At 35.9% G+C, this 26,688-nt stretch overlaps 2 protein-coding genes across 2 annotated transcripts in view; both read right to left on the bottom strand.

The window, feature by feature from the left end:
* LOC126759651 (protein-tyrosine sulfotransferase) overlaps positions 1 to 26,688 on the bottom strand; it is a 243,184-nt gene that overhangs the window by 36,423 nt on the left and 180,073 nt on the right. The window lies entirely within an intron of this gene.
* On the bottom strand, positions 97 to 1,866 carry LOC126759654 (exosome complex component RRP45). The gene is made up of 5 exons (XM_050474620.1): positions 1,678 to 1,866; positions 1,221 to 1,593; positions 580 to 1,164; positions 277 to 504; positions 97 to 221 (listed from the first exon to the last, which is right to left on the bottom strand). Exons 1-5 carry the CDS (start codon positions 1,741 to 1,743, stop codon positions 178 to 180), a joined length of 1,296 nt encoding a protein of 431 aa, XP_050330577.1. The 5' UTR covers positions 1,744 to 1,866; the 3' UTR covers positions 97 to 177.

Genomic DNA, 26,688 nt, shown 5'->3' with positions numbered 1-26,688 from the left:
TTTAAATAGTAGAAAACGTATGTGTTGAGGGGTGAAGGTTGCGGTGCGATAATTTGTCGGTTTCATGCTGAACATCTGAAATTAATAAAGCTGGTGTTCTGTTTTGCATGCCTAGGCATATTTATTAAAATCAGTTCATAATATGCTAAAAAGAGATGTATGAAAAATTCCATTTCTTCACAAAATTACTTTTGCTTCTTCCTCCGAATCACTGGCATCATCTACAGTGGAAATAATGTAATATAAAATTGATCATATAATTTATATAAAACTTACGTTGTAAATGTTTCCTGCTTAATTGACGTTTTGACTCCTTTTTGGAAAATTTACGCATTTGTTTTTCCACTTGTTGTGAGAGGCTGCGTTCGCTTTCATCGCCCTCCTCGGCGACGTTCTCCGAGCACATGCTTTCAACATTACTCTCAGCGTCATCATCATCCGGTACCCATTTGATGTTAGACTGATTGGATTCTAACAGAGCCGATTTGGAATCAATGGCAACGACTGTGGAATATTGAATTTACCATTAGCATATTTACATATTAAATTTAAACACACAAAAAGTTGTTTATTGGTCACCGTTCTTTTGGCCATCTGAGTCTTCTTCCTCACTCTCATCTTCATTTCCACTTGTTTCCATTTCATTGTCTTCCTTTAACTCGCTTGTTTCTTGCATTTTGAAGTTACGTAGACGCAACGACAAACGATTTTCCGCCAAAGCTGTAATCTGATTGAGACGCACACACTCTGTGAAACCGGTGTTTTTATTATCCTCTCTTGCATTTTTATCCAACTCTAGCGTTTCCTTCACATAGTCAACTACAAACTTGGCACGTCGCGCTGCACGTGTGGCACATTGCAACAAGAGTGTGGAACTTGTAAGTGTTGTGCCACCTAAATTCAAACAACACAATTCACGGAATGAATTCAAACCAAACACTAGCGCAGAATCTGCGGTACGTTCCTCCGATGCGCTGGGATCGGCCACAGCCAAATGTCCATCATCGAACAGACAATAGCTGACACAAACTGGGTAGTGATGCAACACCATAGGTATTGGTTCCTTTTCAGCTGCGGAGTGTATATGCACATCATTATCAATAATACTAACGTCCGGCCGTTTGAAGTGTAATAGCGCGCTTAGTGCTGCTATTGAACAGCAATCTAAAAGAAATAATTTATTAAAATTTTGTACTATTTGGAGATAAAAATGTACATACCAATTAAATTGCCTTCATGATTTAAAACATTCAAGTCTATACGCAGCAGCCACACGCGTTCCTCTGAGGTAACGCAAAGCGATTCCAAATCTACACAACGTGAATCTTTAAATGTACGCTCTAAAGTGCGACTAATTTGCACATTTAACTCGGAATTACGTCCGGACTCGAAATGCGGCGCCGCCATCTGCCCCAATTCGACATTTATATAAATTATGCCCTCGTTGGGGCGCGTGGACTTTGGGACACCCAGCTCACAAGATACTTGCGCCAGCACCTTGGTTTCGCCGAGCGCAACGAGTGCACTGCCCCAATCTGCACCGAAATTGATTGTTACCTTACGAAATTCATCATTTTTGCGACCATCTAGGCGCTAGAAAGCATAATAAGGAAAATTAAACAGGAGAAAACAGATTTCATTGTACCGCGTGTTTGCCGCTTTCATTCGGCCACTCACCAAATTTTGTTTGACTGCCTGCGTAATAAAATTGCGCTCAATGGTAGAAAGTGGCGTTTCCCTCATTTTACGTTCTTAAAATTCCGATTTTATTTAATAGAAAATTAAAATTATATTTTAACGACCAATATTTTGTCGGTGCTTGTGTTTTCTGCACTTTTCTGTTTATGGTGCGAACTGTGAGGTTAAGGTTGGTGGTATTTACGAATGAAATAAAAAGAAAATCAAACGAAAACAATTCGGAATGACAGTAAAATGAAAGAAAACATCAACGAGAATCGATGTTCGAGACTCGAAACACATTACTTGTAGGAAATTAATTTGAAATGCTATAATTGATAGAGATTATATCATTATCGATGATTGGGAATTCGCAGGGGATAAATTGATATCTCGAAGACTTATAAACATTTAAGCTTTGAGATTTTTTTGTTTAATTGTTGACAATCAGCTGTTCTTTTTTAAATATTCATGGCAGCTTGACATACATATATGTATATGTACATACACTGCAACTGATGGTTTGATAAATAGTCTTTTTTAATGGTTTTTATAAATTTCCATATAGTTAAGTATGTTAAGCGAGTTCTTTATTTCAGCAATTCAAAAATCGAACTGACTTATTCTAGTTACATTGAAATGCACATAGCCTACTTAAAGCGAATAGCGGGTGGAGTGGACGGGATGATAATTATTGCAATAGGAGATGGGAGACAAGGAGAAATAGAGATTAAGTGTTGGAAAGCGTACGGAATATGGTGTGTAGGGTGAGGGGAATATCTGGATACATAACAATATACATACATATATTCTAACTGAGAAACCCCCCATCATTGTTTCTGTGGACAACCGTACCTTTGCTAATTTTAAGAAAGTTAACTGAATCCGGTTCACAGCATTTACTGAGAGACATTTTCCCTGCACTACCCATTATAATAATCCATACAGTTGGCAGATGTCGATCCCCCAAAACGACTGCAGCAGCTGATAGTACTGGCTTCAAAACAAGTGGAAAAATAATAATAAATAGAAAACTGCATTTCGTAAAATAACAGCCCATTCGTAGAAATAATCATTGCAGGAGCATCAAATGAACATTCCTAGACTACTTTGGCTATTAACACCTTCACTAACTATACCTTCACAAGTTAATTGGAGTTCGACCACCCACAAAAACAAAAGAGTTCGAGTTGGCTACCGAAACTAGAGAATGGCTCGTCCAATTTTGTTCGGGATACTGTAGCAGGGCGAATTCCTACTTATCCAGAATCGACCTCGACATACGAAACCTATATACTGCATGTAATGAGTTCTTGCATGACTCTCCTCTCTCTCAATTCTCTTAATATTCCAACATCGATAACAAAACAGCTCGTTTCCTGGACCTCCTGTTAGGTGACTTCGATGACAATTAACTTTCGCCGTACCTACCCAAATAGAATCTAGATAACCGCTACAACAACAACGATCTAAGCTTGGTTGATCTGAATTCGAAATACGATAGATACATCACTTACCAAGCTTACAAGCTTTTCTTAGTTGTGAGGAGCTCTGAATAACCTTATCCAACCCCATCCGAGACAATGAATTGGCTCGCGAGTTATTTTAGCCGACTTCGGGGGACACGGCTAAGTAATATGTATTCTGTTAAACAAGAATAAGTTTTACTTTCGCACCAAAGAGATTCAAGAAGTCTTACGGACTGCAGACCAAATTCAGCGCGCCTGGCGTAATTAATGCATTGACAGGAAGAAATAAAGGTACTCAATCCAAAGTTGTCTACACTTGAAATACCCGGTAAGTGGTAAATTGGAAGAGTGCACTCATTACTGCAACTTGAGAAACCGGCTAACCTGCGGAGTTATATCGCTTAACACTTCTCATACTTTCAACATGGCTTCTGGAAGATGCACAACACCATAATAGCACCTGGCGATATAAACATCTAGTTAACTAGTGGCCTCGGTCATAAAGCACTCTACTACTTGACGATATTAAAAAATCCTCATTCCCCAAGGGATAAAAATATAAGGTTCCAGATTATCTCTTCTTGGTACTTCCGGGAAATGATTTTTTTTTAGGTTTGGCCGTGGGAAGATATAGATTAGACACGTTTGTTTGGTATGTGTTTACCACCGTATCCAGACCGTAATTACGGAAGGATTGCAGGAGTTTCTATTAGCTATTGGTTATGATATGACAACCAGAACATCATTCACGGGCCTATCTGTGAATGTTATTAAGTTCTGTTGTTGGGGCACCTCTTCTGTTGTTCGCAATGTATTGCAGGAGACACTTCTATTTGAAGTATTGTAATATTAATTTTCAGGACATCTCCAGATGCATACTTTCACTGTATGCAGTAGTAGAATTTGTGAAAGATCTGTAGAATCTCATTGATGCCTTGCAAATGACTTTGAAAGCTTTGTATTTGGATCACATGTGCGGAACGTAGAGTTCTATCAAAAAGCTATTCCGAACTTTCTTAAGCAGCTGGTAGTCGGAGATTTGACGTCATCAACTGTTATGAGGGATATAACTGTACTTTTTAATAAGTGAGGAGTGAAGATAGTACCTCAAAGTATAACGGATCATTGTCTCGCTCGCTCAGTTAAATCGTCATCCAATTCTCCAGCTGGGGAGAGAAGGTTTTGCACATGACAAGAGGACCAAAAATGGATCTAAAAAGTTCTAACTTAGGTTAGATTTGACTTAGGTACTGGGAAAGAAGGTTCAAAGTAAAGTGGCTGGCGTAAAGATATGTTAGCTACGCGCAACACTCTAAGCAGCTATACGGATGGCTCGAAAATGGGTGATGGAGTTGGGAATATACTGTCCCGAGTTAGGCATAAGGCAACCTTTCAAGTTGCCGGACCACTGCAGTATATTTCAAGCTAAGGTCTTTGCTATTGCGAAAGCCGCGGAGCTGGCCTCTAATGCACCTGCAGGCAAATCCAGAGGGAAAAGCAACTTCACTTCTACTGGATGTTAGGCCACAAATGGGTGCAGAATTGCAAAAGTCATGTGCAAAACGGTAGATCAGAAGTATACAAAATTCCTATTGGCACTCGGTAGAAGGACCGTAGAAACATGATGGGAATAATAACTGTTCACTGTCTGGTGGTGACACATGCCCGCAGTATAAGGCTGACGGATCGAGAGGACTGCAGAAAATGTTTAGAGCAGGGCACCAGGGAAGCAATGGAGCATCTCTTGTACACTTGTCCCGCATTGGCAAGACTACGCTGTAAGCATCTGGGGACTCCACAATATGATACATTGGAGGAGGTGTCGTTAGTGAGACCACAGAGTCTGCTGAAATTCGCGTAAAGCGCAGGCATCCTCTTGGACATAGCATGTGAACTCCATCAGGTATCGCAAAGGACTAAACTGGTCTATGCGCAGCTTATTGGCCTACCAGATTAACCTAACCTAAGCTAACCTAACAATATAGCGATTTTAGAAATACGAGCTGTGAAATCCCTAAATAAAAGCCAGCTTTGTATGTCATTGCAACACTCTTGGGCATCTTTGGCTGTCTGCACCCAGTAGATTCACAATTTAAATGCAATTTATTTATTTTTAAAATTTCTAGCAATTAAGAACGAGTGTGTAGGTGGGGCTATTAACAATATACCGACGCACAGAGCCAAAAAGTGGTTGCCAAGAATAATAAAAATTATTTTAGAAAAATTTAAATGAAATGAAAATATGAAAGAATGCACAAAAGAGTATCATATGTATGTATATACGTAACATTTTATACAATTTAAGTCAATTTTTAAATAAATAGGTATTTGTTTCGTGGTATTATGTGGATATGTGCATCTAGTTATATATACAAGTATGTATATATATATGTATGTCTGTATAAATGAATATGCAGATGCCTGTACGTACGCATAGACATATGTATATATGTACTTATGTGTGTCTAACGGTAGATTCAAGTACATATTTTTGCGGTTATTCTCAAAATTTCTTTCATTTTATTCACATTGCAATGGATGTCATGGATCTCAGGATACTGAACTCATACATATTTACATATCGACATGTCAATATGCAATATAATTATATATATGTATATACAGGATTGCGGTTTTCTAATGAATAAATTTTGGATTAAAATTAATAACAGATATACATATTCATATAATATTTTTTAATTGAAAAAGTGGACTAACAAATATGAAATTTTTTTACAAGCATAAGCTGGAATAATAGGTCAATTGAAAAGTCTCCGGCCTGAAACCTATGTATATGGCGGCACTAGAATTAAATGCATATGATTTTTAGTTACCCTAACCTTCAAACGAGGCGTGTATAAATTTGACAGCTCTCGGGTCTTTAGTTTGTGAATTATATAATTTTGAGTGAAGCAGCTTTTGGTATTGTGATATGATTGATAAAAAGGAATTTCACGTGTTGAAAAAATTTTGCCTTTTGAAAGGAGAAAATACAGTTGAGGCAAAAACTTGGCACGTTGACCAGTTTCGGGACCCTGCCGCTGCAAAATCAACCATTAAGGATTGGTAATCTAAGTTTAGACGTGGTGAACGCAGTGGACGTCCAAAAGAGGTTGTTGTCGTCGAAAATATCAAAAAAGTGCACAAAATAATTTGGATGACCGTAAAGTGAAGTTGATCGAGCTAGCAGGTACTCTAAAAAAATCAACTGAACGTTAACATCATATTATTATTTGGGTACGAGAAAGCTTTGAGTGCAAAGTGGGTGCCACATAAACTCATTTTTGACCAAAAACAACAAAGAATTGATTATTCGGAGCAGTGTTGGGAGGTTTTCAAGCGTAATAAACCCTAGTTTTTGCGTCGATATGTGACATTGGATGAAAGATGGCTCCATCATTTCACTCCAAAGTTCAATCGACAGCCGTCTGAGGGGACTGCAGTGGACGCTCCAAAGCGTTAAAAAACACAACAGTCGACTGGCAAAGTTATGGCGTCCGTATTTTGGGATGTCCAATAGAATAATTACTATTGACTACCTTGAAAAAGGAAGGACGATCAGCAGTGACTAATACAGAGCGTAATTGGACCGTCTGAAGGGCAAAATCACCAAAAAAAAAGGGGCGGGATAGAAGAAAAAGAAAGTGCTGTTTCACGAAGACAATTCACTGCGCCACAAGTCAGTGAAAACGATGGCAAAAGACTCATGATTTACCCAGATCTTAACCCTAGCGACTATTACTGTTCTCAGATGTCAATAGAATGCTCGCTGAGAAGAAATTTTACTCGAATGAAGAGGTGATCGCCGAAACTGTGGCTTATTTTCAAGAAAAATTACAAATGACACTACAGAAATGGTATAGAAATGTTGGAGGACCGCTTTAATCAGTGTATGTATTACGCTTTAAGAGAACTATGTTGAATAAAAAAAACGAACTTTGCAAAATAATGTGTTCTACTAAGGTAGGCCGCAGAGCTTTCAATTGACCTGTTAAAAAGGAATGATTTACATACTTCCAACTGAATCACTATAGTTAAAATAATCAAATGTAAATAAGACAAAGTGTGTTAAGATCACAAAATTAACTGAACACGAAGTGCCAGGTGACTGTTTGTCTGTCAGTCCGTCCGTCTGTGCAAGCTGTAACTTGAGTAAAAATTTAGATATCTTGATGAAAGTTGATGCACATTTTCCTTGGCAAAAAAGTAAGACGGAGTTCGTAGATGAGCGTAATCAGACTACTGCCACGCCCACAAAATGCTATTAAACAAAAAATTGGCTTAGCTAAGCACTTAAATAACATATGAAAAAGTTGGCGTGTCCACGACCTTTAATAGATTTAATGTACATATCTCCTACACCACCAAAGCTACAATAGCCAATTTAGCTTAAGACATTTCTTATGTGAACTCTTATCGACAGTGTGAAAATGGATGAAATTGGATTATTATCCCGCAAACTTCCTACATAACGGTACTGTTAAAAACTATTAAATGTGCGATGAATCATTAACTCAACACGCCAGAGACATTAAATTTTGGCACCGAGATGGTTTAAGAAGATTGCCGAGCCGGTATCCAGATCGGACTATGCGCGTGGCACCGCCCACTTTTACGTAAATCTCATTTCTCAGAACCTGCTAGACCAATTTCAACCAAATTCGGTGTGAGACATTCTTCTGATATTCTTATGTTACAGTGGGAATAAGGGCGAAATTGGACAACAACCACGCCTGTTTCCCATATAACACAATTTTAAATTCCATTTGATTGTCGAAAATGAGTTGAATTGGGTCAACACTTCACTGAGCTCCCATATACTTAATATAAAGATTTTCGAACTTCGGGGTGACTTTATACCCCATATATCGTCCAACATGTGAGTTACCTCAATTAAACTGAGAGATCGTGTTTTCCTCATAACAGTGTATCTTTGTGCTTAAGGGGGTATTCTTGTCTAGGATTTTGAAAAAATCGATTTTTTTTTTGCATATCTTGAAAGTTTAGACTTTCAAAAATATGACCTTGGAAGGATTTTTCAAAATTCGACTTATTTTCGGAGATACAGCCGATTTTGTGACGTGGCGTCCGTGTTCACTAGAATTGTCTCCTAAACTTTAAACGCGTTTTTCTCAAAACTGACTTTTTCGGAACGATACCCACGACTTCTCAGGTTCTACTGGACCGATTTACTTGAAGTTTTTATAGAGTCTTCTTTATAGGTTTGTCTATGGTTGGAAGTAGCCCCATCCCCAAATTTTTATTTTTATTATTTTTAAAAAATTCGAAATATAATTTTTTCCCACTTTTCCATAGTTCCGGCCATTGCGAAATTATTCTAGATTAATAATCATTTTTTTTTGGTTTCAGATAAGTAGGAGGGTTGAAATCATGGGAATGGTTACGTGGAAATTTTTAGAGATCCCCCACTTCGTCAGCTCATAATTTTTGAAATTTTTTACTTTTTTTAGTTTTTAATTTTTTTCTGTACTGTTCTAAAATTAACAAATAACTAATAAGAAAATGAATTGTAAAAATATTAATTGCCTTTTTTGTACGACACTTTAAAAATTACCTGAAATTCATGCTTCTAGACCAGAATACCCCCTTAAAATGGAAAAAATTGGACAAAAGCTTGACCTAACCCCCCATAACTAATGTCAAGATTTTCGGACATCCGTCATTACAAGGGTTTACGGGTTTCAAAAAATCGAATTTTTTTTATTCCTGTATTAAATTCTACAACACCTCTTGAATATTGTCCTAAATTTCAAGTTGATCAGAGTAATAGTTTCGGAGTTACAGCCTTGAGAACTTGTGCGCTCGAGACTAGTTAGGCTAAGTGCGCCGTCTTTAAACTTGAAACTGTGTTTTTGAAGTCGGTTGGCAAGATTTCTCGAGAAATACTCAACCCATCTTCATGAAATTGTATACAGATCTTTAGGATACGAGTATAATGCTTAAAGACTTGGACAAAGTATTGTTTTTTCGATTACAACTATTTGAAAAAAAATGTCGCGAAATTTTAATTTTTTTTTGTAAAAATGTCTGCCAAAAATCCAATTTTTAGTTTTTTTTCCTTCGTTCAAGTTCTAAGTTAAGGTATTTTTTTCACTTTATATTGTCTTGTAAGGAGTTATCCTGCCAACGCGGGCGCATCTTTTTTTGAGCAGTCAACGGAAATGGCGTCGCACTGCCCGAGTTTAAAATATTTTTTTCCAAAATTTTCAGATTTTCTTTGTTAATAATGTACGTTTGTAACAATAAAAAATATTGATAAAATATTTCAGCTTTTTTATGAGAAAATTGTAGAAAAAGGCTGGTTTTTATACGAGGAAACCCATGTGAAACCCTTAATTAAACTCAGTGAAGATTTTTTTTGTATGTGGAATGTTAATAGCATGTGGTATAGGCAAAGGTAGATAAAATCGGAATTTCTCGGACTTTGATTTTTGCGTGTTGCAAGAGTATAAAATGTTCGGTTACACCCGAACTTAGCCCTTCCTTACATGTTTTAATCTGGTTTTCGAGATAAGAAATGTGAAAAATATATTAAATTCAGATTTTCAGTATTTCAAAAAAAAAAAAATTAATTTTAATGTTAATTCAATAGTTTAATGCATTAGTTGTAACCCTGTATATGGTAACATGTATGTATATGTACATATGTATGTAACTAAAAATGTACTTTTAAAAATGTTTTTATTGGAAAGTAATATTTTTTATATGTATTTATGTAGCTGGCAGTGGCTATTTAATGTGTAGTATATGGACTCCAATGCATGTTCTAACATTACCAAAAATAAGTACATATATATATATATGTATGTGTGTATACATATGCATATAATTACATACATACGTGCTGCATGTTCGACTTATATTGTTTATGAATTTTTGTATACATTTTCCACTCGAAGTATGGCTATTTTCCGACTTGATATAAAATGAACAGATGCCAGATGAGGGCACTGAGCACATATACATACATACATACATATATATGTTTGTGTGAATAGCTGTGCATTTACATATTTATACAAATAGATAAATGTATTCAAATTCCAGCTACTAACTACGCCCGCACTAAATACACTTACGCTTATGGTAAGTGCATGTGTGTGAGTAGATTTTCCTTTGTGTTGACGAACACTTGCAAATGACTAAAAATTCACACAACGCCTGCGGGTCATAGTCACGCATACACCAACACATGCAAAGCAGAACACCTACGTAACCACACATACATGCAAGTACACACACGCACACAGCTAAGTGAATGCCACTGTAAGCAAGGAGCGGTAAAGCGCCATGAAAAATCACCGCCTGCAGCAGCAACGGACGCTGGCTAAAAGCAATGGCCAACTAACTGTAAAGGCAACCAACCGAAAGTCTAAACGAGAGCATTTCATTTTATTTTTGAAAATAAATATTCACAAAAACAGCTACTTGCCTACATACCTACATACATACAACATTTCCAAAAATAGTTTTTCTATGTTAAACATTTTGTATTTTGGCAGCTTGGCAGCTTGGCTATTTTTTCAAAGCAACGCACATACACACACACATACATACATACATTTGTATAACGCCTTTTATTTATTTAAAATTTTTTATTTTTGCTGTTTCATTAAATTTCGACTTGCGTTGCTTTCGAAAAATTCGAAATGAATTCCGAGCAAGAAAATTATGTGAATATTATTGTGGAAATTTTGTATGCGTGTTATTGTTGTTGTTGTCTGCTTTATTTGTGTAGGCGTTCGCTCGAATTTTGTAGGTAAATAAAATTTGTGCATTTGCCTTGAGGGCGGGCTCAGTTTGCACACATAACCCTTTTGTTTGAAGTTACTGTCGAAGTCAGTGCCACAAATGCACACAAAGCCACACACACGAACATATCATGTAAGAATTTATATGTATGTATGTTAAATGAATCTGAGAGAAATTCATCTGCTTTGACCTTTCATCTCCGACTTGTTTTGTGGCAAAATCATTTTCAAAACTGATGTGTGGCTTTAGAAAAAACTTTTTCCACTGAAACTGTCTTCAAAAGCACATAGCCACATGCAAGCTTGCACACATTCTAGCAAGCTTTCATCTACATGTATTCATTTTATATATTTCATATGCATGTGTGTGTGTCTTTCCTTGCAGTGTGAAAATATTTAAAAGACAGGCGAGTAAAGCAAATAACGTCATATGTGTTAACCGTTATGTATGTGCGTTATTAGTCATTTTGTCGAGATTTCATTTGTTGAAAGGTGAAAAGTTGATCAAATTAGTTTCGCACAAAAACAAGCTTTCCTTTGTTTGTCTTCCTGCCTGCTGAGGTTTCATAAAAACAAAAGCGGTGACATGAATTAAATGGGAAATTTTATTAAATTATTATCGATTTAATGTCTTCGATGTCGAAAATAGCAATTTGGAAGATTTAAATGAATAAAGTTGACAAGGAGGTTACATTTTATTTAGTAAAATATTAAAAAAAAAAATATTATTTCGATTTTTTTAGTAAAAACGGAATACTTTTAGTGTAGGCAATAACAATTTTGAAGCATAAAATTAAAAATTTTTGAGTAACACGCGAACCGATTACGAATTGACGGAGGGGTATCTCAGCGTCGTAACAAATTGGGCAGTCGCAAACGGTCTCGCCATCAAACCAAAAAAAAACGAGATGGTTTTATTTACAAGAAGATACAAGATCCCAGTCGTACTGCTGCTGCAAATGGGAGACATCCATCTGCAACCAGCCGAAACAGTAAAATATCTAAGGCTCATTCTGGATAAGAAGCTTTCATGGAAGCCGAGTCTCGAACAGTGAGCAAAAAAGGCATCGATTGCCTTGTACTGCTGTAGAGGAGCCATTGGCAAAAGCTGGGATCTCTCACCGAAAGTTGTTCTTTGGCTCTACGACACCATAGTAAATTATGTCCCATGGAGTGTTTATGTGGTGGAGGTCTCTAGAAAAGTGTACACTTGCAAAGAAACTCGAGGCCGTTCAGCGGGCGGCGCTCATCAGCATTTGTTGTGCACTAAGGTGCACTCCAATCATGGCACTTAACGTCATCGTGCGCATATTGCCCGTAGACATTGTCGGAAGGTGTATGGCTGCGAATGTTGGCGAAAGTCTGTGTCCCTAAAAAGTCATGTTTCTGAACACTCGGAAATCCTCACTCACTTTGGCTCCATAATGGAATTTAAACGCCAATGCAAATTTCTATTGCCTACCAAGCTTCTTGCTAATTTATACGTTTGAACACAGGATTTCTTCTTTTCTATGGCCTCACAAAGGATTGCATATGATAGTCCACGTGCGATCTAACCTAACACGCGAACTCCGATGATGCTAAAAAATGCTATCCTCTGCCGCAGTGATTCCGGCCTTTAACTTTGATGAAACCCAAAATCTCTACTAGGAGATATTGTCCTACGGTAGAAAAAAATGTAAAAGTGGCAAAATGTTGGCGGTAAAAAAAAAGACACGAAAAAGGCGTCAATCATAGCTTTATAGTGTTTTACCCTTGATCGTAACATTGTGGCCGGCTTCATTTTTAAGGGAGGGGTTAGCGTTTTAAGGCAAAAACACAGGTGCATTTATTTTAGTAACTATGTGTTCAGTTTGTATGGAAGCTATATGCTATAGTTAACCGATCTGACCAATTTTTTATTGCCTTAGACCAAATTTGGTGAAGATACATCAAATGTGAAAGTTTTCCATACAAGAACTTGATTCCGATCGTTCAGTTTATATGGCATCCATATGTTATAGTGTTCCGATATTGGCCGTTCCGACAAATGAGCAGCTTCTTGAAGAGAAAATGACGTTTGCAAAATTTCAAAAAGATATCTTAAAAACTGAGGGACTAGTTCGTATATATACAGACGGACGGACGGACGGACATGGTTAAATCGACTCAGCTCAACATACTGATCATTTATATATATACTTTATAGGGTCTCCGACGCTTCTTTCTTGGTGTTACAAACATCGTGACGTAAATATGATTTTTTTAGAATTTATTTCTTAAATATGGATTGAGTAATTTTGTTCGGATCTTTTGTACATATGTAAATAGTTTGATAGGGATTCGATATCTTTTGGCTAAGCTTTAGAAGGCTGTAACTAAAAACTGTTTGAGATATCGCTTTAAAATGTTAACATGTTACTCTCAAAAACATAACTTATATATATAAATAAAAAAAATCGATCGATGTAGGGCCTTTTCAGATCCTTTAGTACTACATCGATGGATCTTGGAGGTAAGTAGATGAGAATATTAGAACCCTCTATTGCATTTAATCTTCTTCTTAAAATTCTGTTTTGGCATATAATATTTGATATATTAGGAATTCTTAACAATAAATCGATATATAGTTTTATAGTTAGCTAAACGGTATTTGACTTTTTCTTTCTCTTTACTTCTAAAAATATTTTGACAATCTTCACATTTCTGTTTACCTTAGATTAAGGTAATTCCTATGGAAATACAAAAAAGAATTAGCATTCAAGGGTTACTCTGCAAAGTCGATTTCATGCCTTAAGAGTTCATTTGCTTATGATTAGGATAGTTCTTTAGACCTTCAGTGGTCGCGTCTAATACGAAATTTTTCAGAAAAAAACTTGACAGAATTTCCATCAAGGCTTCTTTTTTTAAGGATACATTATTTCCAATTCATAACGAAATTTTTAGACAAAGACTAATCAGGTATAATCTTAATAATTTTTTCCTTTGAGGAAATATTAAAACTAAATTTTTCAACAGCATTCAGTGCCTCTTAGTGCATGGCATATTACACAAAACACCTGTCCAGACGTCAACGATAATTTCCGCTGCATGCTGCAACAGTGCCAAAATGATCGACAATCACATAAGGTTGATGTAATTTGTAAAAATAAAATTCAAATTTGTATATTTTCATAACAAATAAACAATTTCAATTTCATTCCTAATGTTCGAGAAGGAAAAAGACTTTTATTGCGGCAAAAGTAGATGACGTTTGGCAACAAGAGGCTTTGGAGTAAAATACGAAATATTAAAAATGAACATAACCTCTAAAAAGAAATTGTACGTAACGAAAAAGTGCAAAAGTTATAGACTATGAAATGCCCTGAAAACCAATTACTTTACTGAAGAGACCAACTTGAGAAATAATAGAAAAATACAGGCTTTAAAGTAGATTTATATGTATATAAATGATCAGCGTGACGAGCTAAGAAGATTTAGCCATGTTCGTCTATCTGTCCATACATCCGTCCGTATATATACGAACTAGTCCATTACCCCAAAAAGGAGACCCCACAATCTGCGCCCACTACCGTGGGATAAGCCTCCTCAACAGCGCGTATAAGGTACTACCCAGCGTATTAAGTGAAAGACTAAATCCCAACATGGATTAACTGATTGGACCTTTTCAGTGTGGCTTTAAGCCTGGAAAATCAACAATTGACCAGATATTCACCATGCGCCAAATATTGGAAAAGACCCGTGAAAAGAGAATCGACACACACCACCTCTTCGTCGATTTCAAAGCTGCTATTGACAGCACGAAGAGGTGCTGCCTTTATGCAGTGATGTCTGAATTTGGTATCTCCGCAAAACTAATACGGCTGTGTAAAGCTTCGTCAGGATCGGTAAGAACTTCTCCGATCCGTTCGATACCGACTTGGCTCCCAACTTACTGCTAAGGCGACGTTACAAGTTTTTGAGAGAAAGGTTCTACGGAAGATTTACGGTCCTTTGCGCACTGCCCGCGGCGAATATCGCATTCGATGGAACAATGAGCTGTATGAGTTATACGACGACATTGACATAGTTCAGCAAATTAAGAGATAGTGGCTTCGCTGGCTAAGTCATGTCGTCCAAATGGATGGAAATACTGGAGCTCTGAGAGTATTCGACACAGTATCTGCCGGGGGAAGCAGAAGATGAGGAAATTCCGTAAGAAAGATCAAGTGGAGAAGGACCCGGCTAGACTTGGAATCTTTAATTGGCGCCAAATAGTGAAAAGGCGGATATAAGCGGCGTAATCCGTTTCTACGCCAATAAAGAAGAAGAAGTCTCTCAGTTTTTGTGATATGCATATATAACTACCATATATACTAAATGAACGGAATCAATTGCTTGTATGCAAAACTTTTTCATTTGAAGTTAACTTTTTTTGGTTTTTTTTTTTGAAATCAGGAGTAAGAAAAATATCACGTATACGCCCGGCATACTATATTTTTCATAGTTTGAACTGGAAATCACTTAGATTTAACCGAGAGATCTGATTGCTTGCCATTTGTGGACTCTAAATACAGAAGGAGAAAATTTTAAAATTAGAAAAATATTATCCTAAGAACTGTGTTTTTGGGAAAGAAAATAGAAAACTGTGCAATGAAATGCTGAAGTGAAGATGTCAATTGGTACCTGAACAGAGAATTTTTATTATTTATCAAGCAAATAATTCCTATCCTACAATGCCGTTTACTTATTAACTAGCTATGCTACTCTGTGCAACTATACTTAGTGAGCCATTATGTTTAACTAAATCGTATATTGATAAGAAGTCACCTGCCAAATTTTGACATAATTGTTATTGAATGAAAAAAATATTTACTTATAATATTTATAAATAGTATAAAAATCGAAACGTAAACAATAAAGTATTTCTAAAAATGAAATGGCTTCAGCAAGTATATGAAACACATGTTCTGTACATAAAAGTATTTTTCAACACGTAAAAAGATCTAATTTTAAATGTCAAAAATATGCGTATATATATATTGTTAAAAATGTATATATAATTTTTTATGTATATGAATATTATGAAGTCTCTATTTTCTAGTATATATACAAGTATGTAGTAAGATTTAAATGGTATATACTTATTTGTCAATTTAGTAAATACTTGAGTATATAGTTTTTTTCTTAATAATTTGGCTAATATTTATTTGAATTAAAGAAGAGCTCCGCCAAACATTTAGTAAAGCTGTAAGCGCCATATATTATTATATTTATTACTTAATACTATTTTATGCAGGATTTGAAAAGAAATTTATTCTCGATTATTCAGCGAAAGCAAGAATTTCTCGTTCAGAAAATAATACGAAAAATATTTTTCTACCGTATTAATGAACTATGTGTGTGTGTTGGTTTGCTTAGTGGGTAAAAATAACCACTTAGTGAAGAGACAAGAAAGGCGGACATTAAATATTTTCGTGTAAATAAATATAAATGGGAAATTGTAAAATTGCCATTTTATATGTGAACTATATACCATATACATACATAATATATATACAAGGTCTGTCGCAAAAGAAATAGAACTTTTTAAATTGGTGGGTATATGAAATAAAAAGCTTGATCTCTTGTTGACATTTCGTAAAAATTTTAAGACAATTGGGTAACTACAATCGATGTTATCGATCAAAAAGTGACAGCAGCTTTTGTCATCGGTCGTAAGATGCAAAGAGCAAATGTTAAATTTTGTTTTAAACTTGGGAAAACGTTTACTGAAACATTTCAAATGATGAAAAAAATTTACGGTGATCAGTGCCTATCCCGTAGTAATGTGCATGAGTGGTTTAAGCGATTCCAAGAAGGTCGTGAGGACCTCTGTGACGATCAGAAGTCGGTCGTCTTCGGAAGTCAAAAATAAAGACAATGCTGATTTGTTTTTACGATTCCGAGGGTATTGTACACCGAGAGTTCGTCCCACCTGGCCAAACGATTAATGCTGTGTTTTACCTTGGTGTTATGAAGCGTCTTTTGTCACGCATTCGTCGTGCTCGACCACAATACCGTGAGGCAGGGTCCTGGCGCCTGTTGCACGATAATGCGCTGTGTCATCGGTCGACGCTTGTCACTGATTTTTTGACAAAAAACTCCATATTAACCATTAATCCCTCACCCTACTCACCTGATCTGGCACCCTGTGATTTTTACCTATTTGGAAAACTTCATTTGCCCATGAAAGGACACTGGTTTCAGGACATTTCAGCTATCCAAAAGGCGACGATCGATATTCTCAAGAGCATTCCGAAAAATGACCTTAAACACTCATTTGAAATGCTAATTGACCGGGCTAAACGCTGTATCGAAGCACAAGGAAACTACTTTGAATAAAAAATATAACTTTTGAAAAATATGAATTTTTTGTTTTTTTTTCTTTTTAACAGTCCTGTTTCTTTTGCGACAGACCTTGTATATGTATGTAGTATATAAATATAATAAAAATTAAATTGCTTATATAAGAAGGATTGCAAAATCATTTTGGCCGCAATTTTAATAAGCGCATATATTGAGGCTACAAATGGCATTTGTTTATTTCAATTTGTGGCTTACTTGTCTATAGGAACCATAAAGAAAGCTCGCAAAATTTTTTAGTTGGATTTAATCGAATTACCGATTTCTCATAAGTCTTTCAGGAAGATTTCATATACTCAATCTACTAACTTTACTTATATATCGTTTATATACAACGACTTGAAAAACTTGTATATCTATTTACGAGCAATATGTGTAGTCACGACCACCTGTTTACATTTGTTAATATAAATATAAATATATATAAATATGTATATATACATATGTACTATATATGAAAAACTAAAGTGGAAGCAATTTGTTCGAAATATGTCAGTGCAGTCAATCACAATTAGCCGTAACACAAGCTAATAAACGAACTATTTTCGGAAATCTAAAGTTTTTTTTTTTTTTTTTTGTTTTTTATTTTTACGGTAAATTATTCAATTTTGTTTAAAAATTAGTTTAACCTGCCAAAGTTATATTAAATTGCTGAAAATTCCGTTTCTTGAATTGTGTTACTTTGGGAATACTAAGGAATAATCATTAAGTTTGTATGGTATCTTTATTCTACAATTATTCGATCTGAGGCTTGGAAAATCAACAACTGACCAGATATTTACCATGCGCCAAATCTTGGAAAAGATCTGTGAAAAGAGAATCGACACACACCACCTCTTTGTTGATTTTAATGCTGCTTTTGAGAGCACGAAATGCCTGTATTTGTTATCCCTGAAAAACTAATACGGCTGTGCACAGTGACGTTGAGCAATACAAAGTTTCGTCAGGATCGGAAAGGACCTCTCCGAGCCGTTCGATACCAAACGAGGTTTCAGGCAAGGCGATTCCTTATCGTGCGACTTCTTTAATCTACTGTTGCAGGAAATAATTCGAGCCGCAGAGCTGAATCGAGAAGGCACAATCTTTTTTAAGAGTGTACAGTTGCTGGCGTACGCCGACCATATTGATATCATTGGCCTCAACATCCGCGCCGTCAGTTCTGCTTACTCCAGACTAGATAATTAAGCGAATCAACAAGTCTAGTAGAAGAACGAGGGCAAGATGAAATAGGTAGGAATATATGTCATCAAACAAACAGACGTCGCGCTCGCGACTAGGCTCCCATGTCAATGTTGACAGTCATAACTTCGAAGTCGTAGATAATTTCGTCTACCTTGGAACCAGTATTAGCCAACACCGATATCAGCCTCGAAATCTAACGCTGAATAGCTCTTGCCAACAGATGCTACTTCGAACTGAGTAGGCAATTAAAGTCCTCTTTGGATGAACAAAGACCAAACTCTATAAGTCGCACCTTATTCTCGTCCTGCTATTTGGTGCAGAGGCATGGACGATGACAACATCTGCTGAGTCGACGTTACGGGTTTTCGAGAGAAAAGCTCTGCGGAAGGTTTACGGTCCTTTACGTATTGTCAACGGCGAACGGCGGCAGTCGACGGAGTGGTGAGCTGTATGAGTTATACGACGACATTGACATAGTTCAGTGAATTAAGAAACATGTCGTCCGTGAAAAAGCCTCTAAACTAGAATATCACCTTAAGTCAGACGAAAATTGAGCTTCGACCATGTTTGTTCATCCAAAAATCTTGATTTATTATCATTTATGATCCTCGGACTTTAAAAATTATATACCATCCGTAATGAGCTCTTTACTATACTTATAATAATAGAATTACCAAAGCACCGCATTTTTGGTTTTGGCACAGTGTGCTAGAGGCTAAATTTGCTTACTTTTAGAGATTGAGTATATGTTATGATCGTAGCCATCTATATTGTACATTTTCTCTTTTAATTCTATCCATTAAATTATTAAAGGCTTCAGCTCTAATATGTGAGAATTTATACATGGCGTATACGTAATTATACAATTTTAAAACAGGGATAAACAGTTAGGAAAGCGTAAAACATTTAAAAACCGAATTGCAATAGAGAGTTTAATTAATTTTTTTAATAATTATTTCAAATTGGCATATTGCAGTTTGTTGACGTCAAATTCTTCTGGTTGTTCAGCACTTAAGGGGTTAAGCCAGAATAGGATTCTCAAAGCATCAAAACATGTTTTTGGCTTAAAGTACACTTGCTCCAGCAAGAAACTTTAAGATTATATAATATATAACTACGCACGATGTTTTTGGGAAAAACATTTCATATTTTTGTAAAATCCGCCGCACAATGTGATCTTTACTAAGAAGTCTTATGTAGATTAAGATTCCGTTATATACCCTCAGATTGCTAAACCATGTTACCACTTGTGTGCTTGTGTTTTTGATAAAACTGAATCGCCGTAAGCTTTTTCCAACATTCGCAGCGATTCCGCACACGAAATTTGGTTAGAAATACAAAACTTGAGACAAATTCTTTGTTTGATATTTTTATCCATTGTAAAATCGTAACGCACTGTAAACAAATTGGAAGGAAATATAATTGCGGTGACCCCATAACTTGGTAGTGGATCAAAACGCAATTTTTAATGAAAATCGTCAATTAATAAATTTGGGACGTTATGTCGTACATTATGTACAGAAATAGTTTTCCAAATTTCAAAAGTATCGAAGTTATGAGAGGACTTTGAAAAAGTGAGTTGCGGTGAAAGAGCATTAATGTTTTGAATTAGAAATTAGGCATAAAGCTGCCTTGTGATATTTCGGATCACTTTAGTATATTTCAAGCAGATATTTTTGCTATTGCGAAAGCTGCAGAGCTAGCCTCTAATGTGTCAGTAGGCAACTAGGAATCAAGACAATAGCTCTTGAGATTTACGACTGTCATCCGAAAACGGATTGCCTCTACGATGATTTAGACAGGAGTATAAAGGCGTGGTGGTATGATCCACCGGAATGCAATACTGCAAAAAGCATGTACAGAAATACATAAAGTTCTTACTCACTTTGGATAGAAGGGGCTGTCAACACGTTTGAAATAATCAGTGGTCAAAATATGGTGGCGGCACATCTGCAAAATGGAGTTAAAAGATCGAGATATGTAAGTGCAGGAAATGTCAAGAACAAGACATTAGAGGAACAATGAAGGACTTGGAGCTTTTGTGCACTTGTCTTGTATTAGGAGGGCAACACTTTAAGCATTTGGGGCCCCACAGTATGAGACAATAGAAGTGGTAACAATATTGAGATCACAGAACTTATTAAAATTAGCATGAAGCGCTGACCCCCTAGCGGTTGAATACTTTTTTAAAAGTACGTAGCTGGTATTTACGTGGCTCATTAGCCTATCAGGTAATCTAATCTAACCTAAAAAATCTGATTTAAAAATAAGGCGGGTATAAAAAAATTCATAACTGCCGACAATTTCGCTCCAATCGACTTGAAATTTTGATTTAGAAATTTTAAACTTGCGAGAGTGTTTCATATGCTGACACAAATGAAAGTCAGATTTTTAAAGGAAGTATTTATTATGGTTTCCATACTTTTTATGGAATGAACACTCACTATACTTGAGATATTATGTATTCAAAAATTGACAATTTTAATATTTTAACCCAGTTTATTACGTATATCCCTTAGGTTAGGTTAAGATTTCTTATATAGAGAGATTGCACGTGGGCTGTTATATGTATCCTTTGTGGAGCCATAAAAGAGCCATATAAATTGGCAAAACCCTTAGTAGCCAAAAAAAATTTGCACAGGCGTATAATTTCCATTCCCGCCAGTTTGAAAGTATGCCCTCCCAAGTGTTTAATTCTTGACGCTCCAAACGCGGGACCGTCAAGAAGAAGTCCCACCTCATCTTATTTAGAGTTGTATCTAAGAACAGAGCAAAGGTTAGAGTCGAATATTATAATTTCTAATTTTTTGAGTATGATTTTTCAGTCAGTGGCCTTGAGTTAAATACAACCGTTGACAGCTAATTAGAAACGCGACTTATTTTGAAGTAAATTAAATTATTTTCGAATAAATCACTTATTTTTACCGTTTTTCCACTCATTTTAATGAAACTTGCATTAAACTTAAACTCTAATAGTAAAAATTTTAATTAAAAATCCGTTTTTTTTTAAGATTTTAACAAAAATGTGAGGAATCAACGATTTGAGTGCGACAACTAATTAGAAACGAAAATTTTTTATCAGCAAAAAATACTGCTATTAAAAAATATTGCTTGCTTTCAGTTAGTATTTTGTTACTTAACCCTTTTACTTTAATACTGCTTCACATCCACTGCGAATTGACGTTATAAGACTCTGACAGCACACCACTAGTGTTGCTTGCCTTGCCGTCCTAATTTCATCACAAAGGACATCCATATTTGTGATATTTTTGGTACCTACAGCTTTTCGAACATCAACAGAGATGTGTTCTCTTCAGGCCACTCCAAAACATACATGGAATTTTCAACAAAAAACTGTTGTGTTGACTTTGCCATGTGATTTGGATTGTTATTTTGTTGGAATTTCCATATAACAAGCAAATTGTCCTTAGTCAATGGCAGAATGACCTTTTTTAAGTTGTCGACGTATTTATCTTTATTTAAAATTCCATCAATCATATGGAGCGGACCTACACCACCCCAGAAAAAAATTCCCACACCATAATTGATCCTCCGCCATGCCGCACTACGCATGAAATTCTTGTTAGATTGGTTGTTAGATTGGTCGGCAAACATACCTTCGACCATAAGAATCTATGCGATTTATCTTGTTACATCGCTCCAAGCAACATACTTCCATTTATTTGTTGTCCAAGATCAATAAGCGTTGGAAAAGTCTACACATTCTTTCCTTTGAATTTTAGTTAGAATTGGTTTCATGCATGCTGGTCTGCCGTGAAAACCAATTCGACTAAACGCCGGGCAATTGTTTTCTTGGTTATTTGGACATTATATTCGGCTTGAATTTTATGTAGAATGTCAGTGGAACTCTTTTTCTGGGTCTCCTCGAGAGATGGTAGTAATTATGCGGTATATTTCTGTTGAAGTTTTTCGGGTTTTTTCTTCGCGTGCAGCGTTGGAAATAGCTTTAAAATTCTTTATATGCTTAAGGGCATTGAAAACAATTTCTTTTGAGCATTTAACCTGATTCGAAATTTGTTTGTACGTCTTTCCAGACTGACGAAGGTCAAAAATGTAACTACGTAGGACGGGGAGCGTTTACTCATTAAAAAACTTGAATAATACAATTTAATATATTTTAAACCACAACTTTGAAACACACCCTTACCAGAAATTAATAATATTATTAATAAAAATTAACACCTTGAGGAAGTTTTATTCTTTAAACAACTGTTTCTAATTAGCTGTCGCACTTAATTCACCTTCTATATCGTAACGCATTTACTATTTGGGAAAAAAATTAAAAGAACTTTAACTTCACAACTTGTTTTGTAGTGAATTTTGTAGTAAATAGAGTAAAACGAACATTGCAAGACTTTTAGGAATATAAATAACGGTATAATAAATTTGTTTATCATTATACTTATCAGCCACCTACAAAAAAGGGAGCGTTTCTAATTAGCTGTCAACGGCTATATTTATGCAAATAACCACAGTTTTCTACAAAAATTTCTATGTTCCATGCTTATATAGGTCATTTAACAGCATACACACAAATCTGCTTACCAATTACGGCTAATAAATTTGAAAAATGTGAATACTTCAATATTTCATCGATATTTATCAACCAACATGCTGTTTGTGGAATTTAATTATGAGCTCATTGTGATATTTGGCAATAATTATTAAGTAATTGCTGAAAAATAAATATTTTCCAGCGCCACTAAGCTGCTAATATAAACAAGAATTCAACACTCATTTTATTATATATGATTTGAATATTATGTGAGTATGTGCATGCTAATGCAATACGTGCAAAGGCAACAGCGCTTGCCAAATATGTAAAATTTCAACACAATTCCCGGTGGTCGGGATAAAATCAGGCAAATGCGCATTTCACGAATACCAGCCGGACCGGACCGGCCAGTCGGGCAGACAGTTGGCATTTGCTATTTAATATGAAATCAAAATTTAAGCCATGCACAAACATACGATACACAAGTGTATGCATATAAACATATTTATTAACTTGAAATAAATTGTATTCAATGCTTATGCTCATAACAGTGTATTCGAATGAATGCATGAAGGCATACTTACATACATACACATATTGGTATATAGTATGCATGTGTATAAGTGCTGACAGCATGAACGCAAGTTGTTGTTGTTATTTTGCGGCAATGCATTTGTGTGTATTTTTTATTAGTTTTGGTATTCACTTTTGACTAGTGCTGTCGGTTCGTTGCTGCAGAGCTGAGTAGGAGCAGTGAGCATCACTTGGCCCACTGCCCATTATAGCAATAATAAGAACAACAAGAACAATGTTATAGCAGCAACAGCTGTGTGTAGCCGGTCGGTTTGCAACGCAGCCAAACAGGAATTGTAAGGAAATGCAATGGGCCGCAAAATCAAAGCATACTTATATTCATATATGTAAATATATGTATATATGTGTGTGTGATATATTCGTGTATCTTCAACGCAAACAAATTGTCAAACTGCTGAATGGCCGCACAAAGATCGACTTAAATTTAGGGGGTTAGCAGGAAAAATACATAGGCGGTTGTAGTAGAAAGCCAATATAAATATGTTGGAGAGTGCAATTTTGGGGACATTTGCGTTTGAATTTTGCGCAAGCAACATTTGACAGAGCTGCATGCCAAAAAATTTATGAAAACTAAAGAAAAAAACAAACTAAATTGCAACATCGACCGCGCCGAAAATATAATATCCTTCACAGATGAGGTTTTTTTATAGGATAAAAGGGTATCTTAATTTTAGTCGGTCAGTTTGTATGGCAGCTATATGCTATAGTGCTCCGATCTGGAGAATTTCTTAGGAGAATGTAGCACTGTCTTGGACAATCATTTATGACAGATTTCATGAAGATAATTTGTCAAATGAAAAAGTTTTCTATACAAGGACTTGACTTTGATCGGTCAGTTTGTATGGCAGCTATATGCTATAGTGCTCCGATCTGGAGAATTTCTTAGGAGAATGTAGCACTGTCTTGGACAATCATTTATGACAGATTTTGTGAAGATAAGTTGCCAAATAAAAAAGTTTTTCATACAAGGATTGTATTTTGATAGGTTACTTTGTATGGCAGCTATATGCTATAGTGATCCGATTTGGAAATTTGTTAAAGGATAATGTAGCACTGTCTTGGTCAATCATTTATGACAGATTTTGTGAAGATAAGTTGCCAAATAAAAAAGTTTTTCATATAAGAATTGTATTTTGAAAGGTTAGCTTGTAGGGCAGCTATATGCTATAGTGATCCGATTTGGAAATTTGTTAAAGGATAATGTAGCACTGTCTTGGACAATCATTTTTGATAAATTTCGCGAAGATAACTTGTCAAATAAAACAAATTTTCATACAAGAACTTGATTTTGTTCAGTCAGTTTGTATGACAGCTATATGCTATAGTGATCCGATCTGCATAATTTCTTAGGAGAATATAGTGATGTCTTCGGCAATAATTTACACAAAATTGTGTGAAGATATCATATCAAATAAAAAAGTTTTCCATACAAGAACTTGATTTTGTTCAGTCAGTTTGTATGACAGCTATATGCTATAGTGATCCGATCTGCATAATTTCTTAGGAGAATATAGCGCTGTCTTGGACAATCATTTATGATAGACTTCGTGAAGATGATTTGTGAAATAAAAATAATTTTCCAAACAAGAACTTAATTTTGTTTGGCCAGTTTGTATGACAGCTATATGCTATAGTGCTCCGATCTGAACAATTTTTTCGGAGAATATAGTTTACATATTTACACAAAATTGTGTGAAGATATCAAGTCAAATAAAATAAATTTTTATACAAGAACTTAATTTTGAGCAGTCAGTTTGTATGGCAGCTATATGTTGTAGTGGTCCGATATCAGCAGTTCAGACAAATGAGCAGCTTCTGGGAAAGAAAAGGGCTTTTGCGAAATTTCGGATCGATATCTCTTAAACTGAGGGACTAATTCGCGTTTATACAGACAGATGGATAGAGAGACGAACATGTCTAAGTCAACTCAGCTCGTCATGCTGCTTTATAGGGTGTTCGACGTTTCCTTCTGAGTGTTACAAACTTCGTGGCAAACTTATTATAACGAGGTATAAAAACTCATTAGTGCAATTAGGCGCTGTCATGTGTTTGTCCACATATCATATATAGAATACCATATTTATACGTGTGAATATTTGTGTACATGTATATGTATGTATGTATATATATGTTTATGTATGTATGTTGATATATGTATGTACATATATGCATATGTATGATGGCTATGCATTTATTGCATGTATTTCGTTCTACAAGCAATTATTCTTCAGTTTTCATACAGCACCCTCAGGTTACGTATACGCCCCGTGCGCAGCGACAGCGCAATATCGCACATTAAGCAATCAACCGTTGCCGAAACTGAACTGTGTGCACCGGCGCACACATTCAAAAATATAAAGCGAGTGAAAATATGCGCGAAATATTTGAGAAATTGAAAAGCACAAATTCGCTTAAAAAATAAAAAGAAATCGAGAAAAATACCACCAACCAATATCATATGTATGTATACAATGTAGGCAATTTTCATAAAATCAAGCGGCCGCACACACATTTTTGTTTTTATAACTTGCTATTTCTTCTTATTTCATATTTTTTTTTAACCAAACAACAAATGCTCGCCTACACCAAGAGGCCAACAACAACGCGAGGCAGCGGCACAGTCTTCGGTGGCTAACAGCTCCTCGCGAAATAGCGGCCGCACCCGGCGACGCCGAAATGAATCACAGTCAACGCTAGCGGCTTTGGCAACACCACCCATACAACAACAGAAAGGTAAAACAAAATAAAAAACAACAACAATAAAAAATCAACCACCGGCACTGAACGCACATAATACACAAACTGGCACGCAATGGGCGCCTACCAACAACAACGGCTGCTTGGTGGTTGTGTGTTGTTGCTTTATGGCCTGTTGCCACTTTTGACTATCGTTGCTGCAACACGTAGGTGGACTGCTGGCGCTGTATGCGAGTGTGTGCGTGTGTATTGGTGCATGCATGTGGAAAACAAGAATGTCTCAAATAAAAAGTTTAGATTTCAAATTAGATATGTTTATGATAGCTCGCAGCAACAACAATAGCAGCAGCAATTGCAACAACAAAAACAACGCTAGCAATCAAGACAGCGCCCACATACACTTACACGTCCGCACTCT

This window comes from Bactrocera neohumeralis, chromosome 5, assembly GCF_024586455.1.
Source record: "Bactrocera neohumeralis isolate Rockhampton chromosome 5, APGP_CSIRO_Bneo_wtdbg2-racon-allhic-juicebox.fasta_v2, whole genome shotgun sequence".
NCBI lineage: Eukaryota > Metazoa > Arthropoda > Insecta > Diptera > Tephritidae > Bactrocera > Bactrocera neohumeralis.
This window is presented reverse-complemented; position numbering and strand designations above follow the sequence as displayed.

Bases quoted from the DNA above. Each gene is read 5' to 3' on its own strand.
- LOC126759654 (XM_050474620.1), bottom strand. From the start codon at position 1,743: ATGAGGGAAACGCCACTTTCTACCATTGAGCGCAATTTTATTACGCAG. The intron at 505-579 runs GTGACCAATAAA...AATATTCCACAG, and splicing joins CTCAGATGGCCAAAAGAACG to TCGTTGCCATTGATTCCAAA. The intron at 222-276 runs GTAAGTTTTATA...TTTCCACTGTAG, and splicing joins AAGCAGGAAACATTTACAAC to ATGATGCCAGTGATTCGGAG.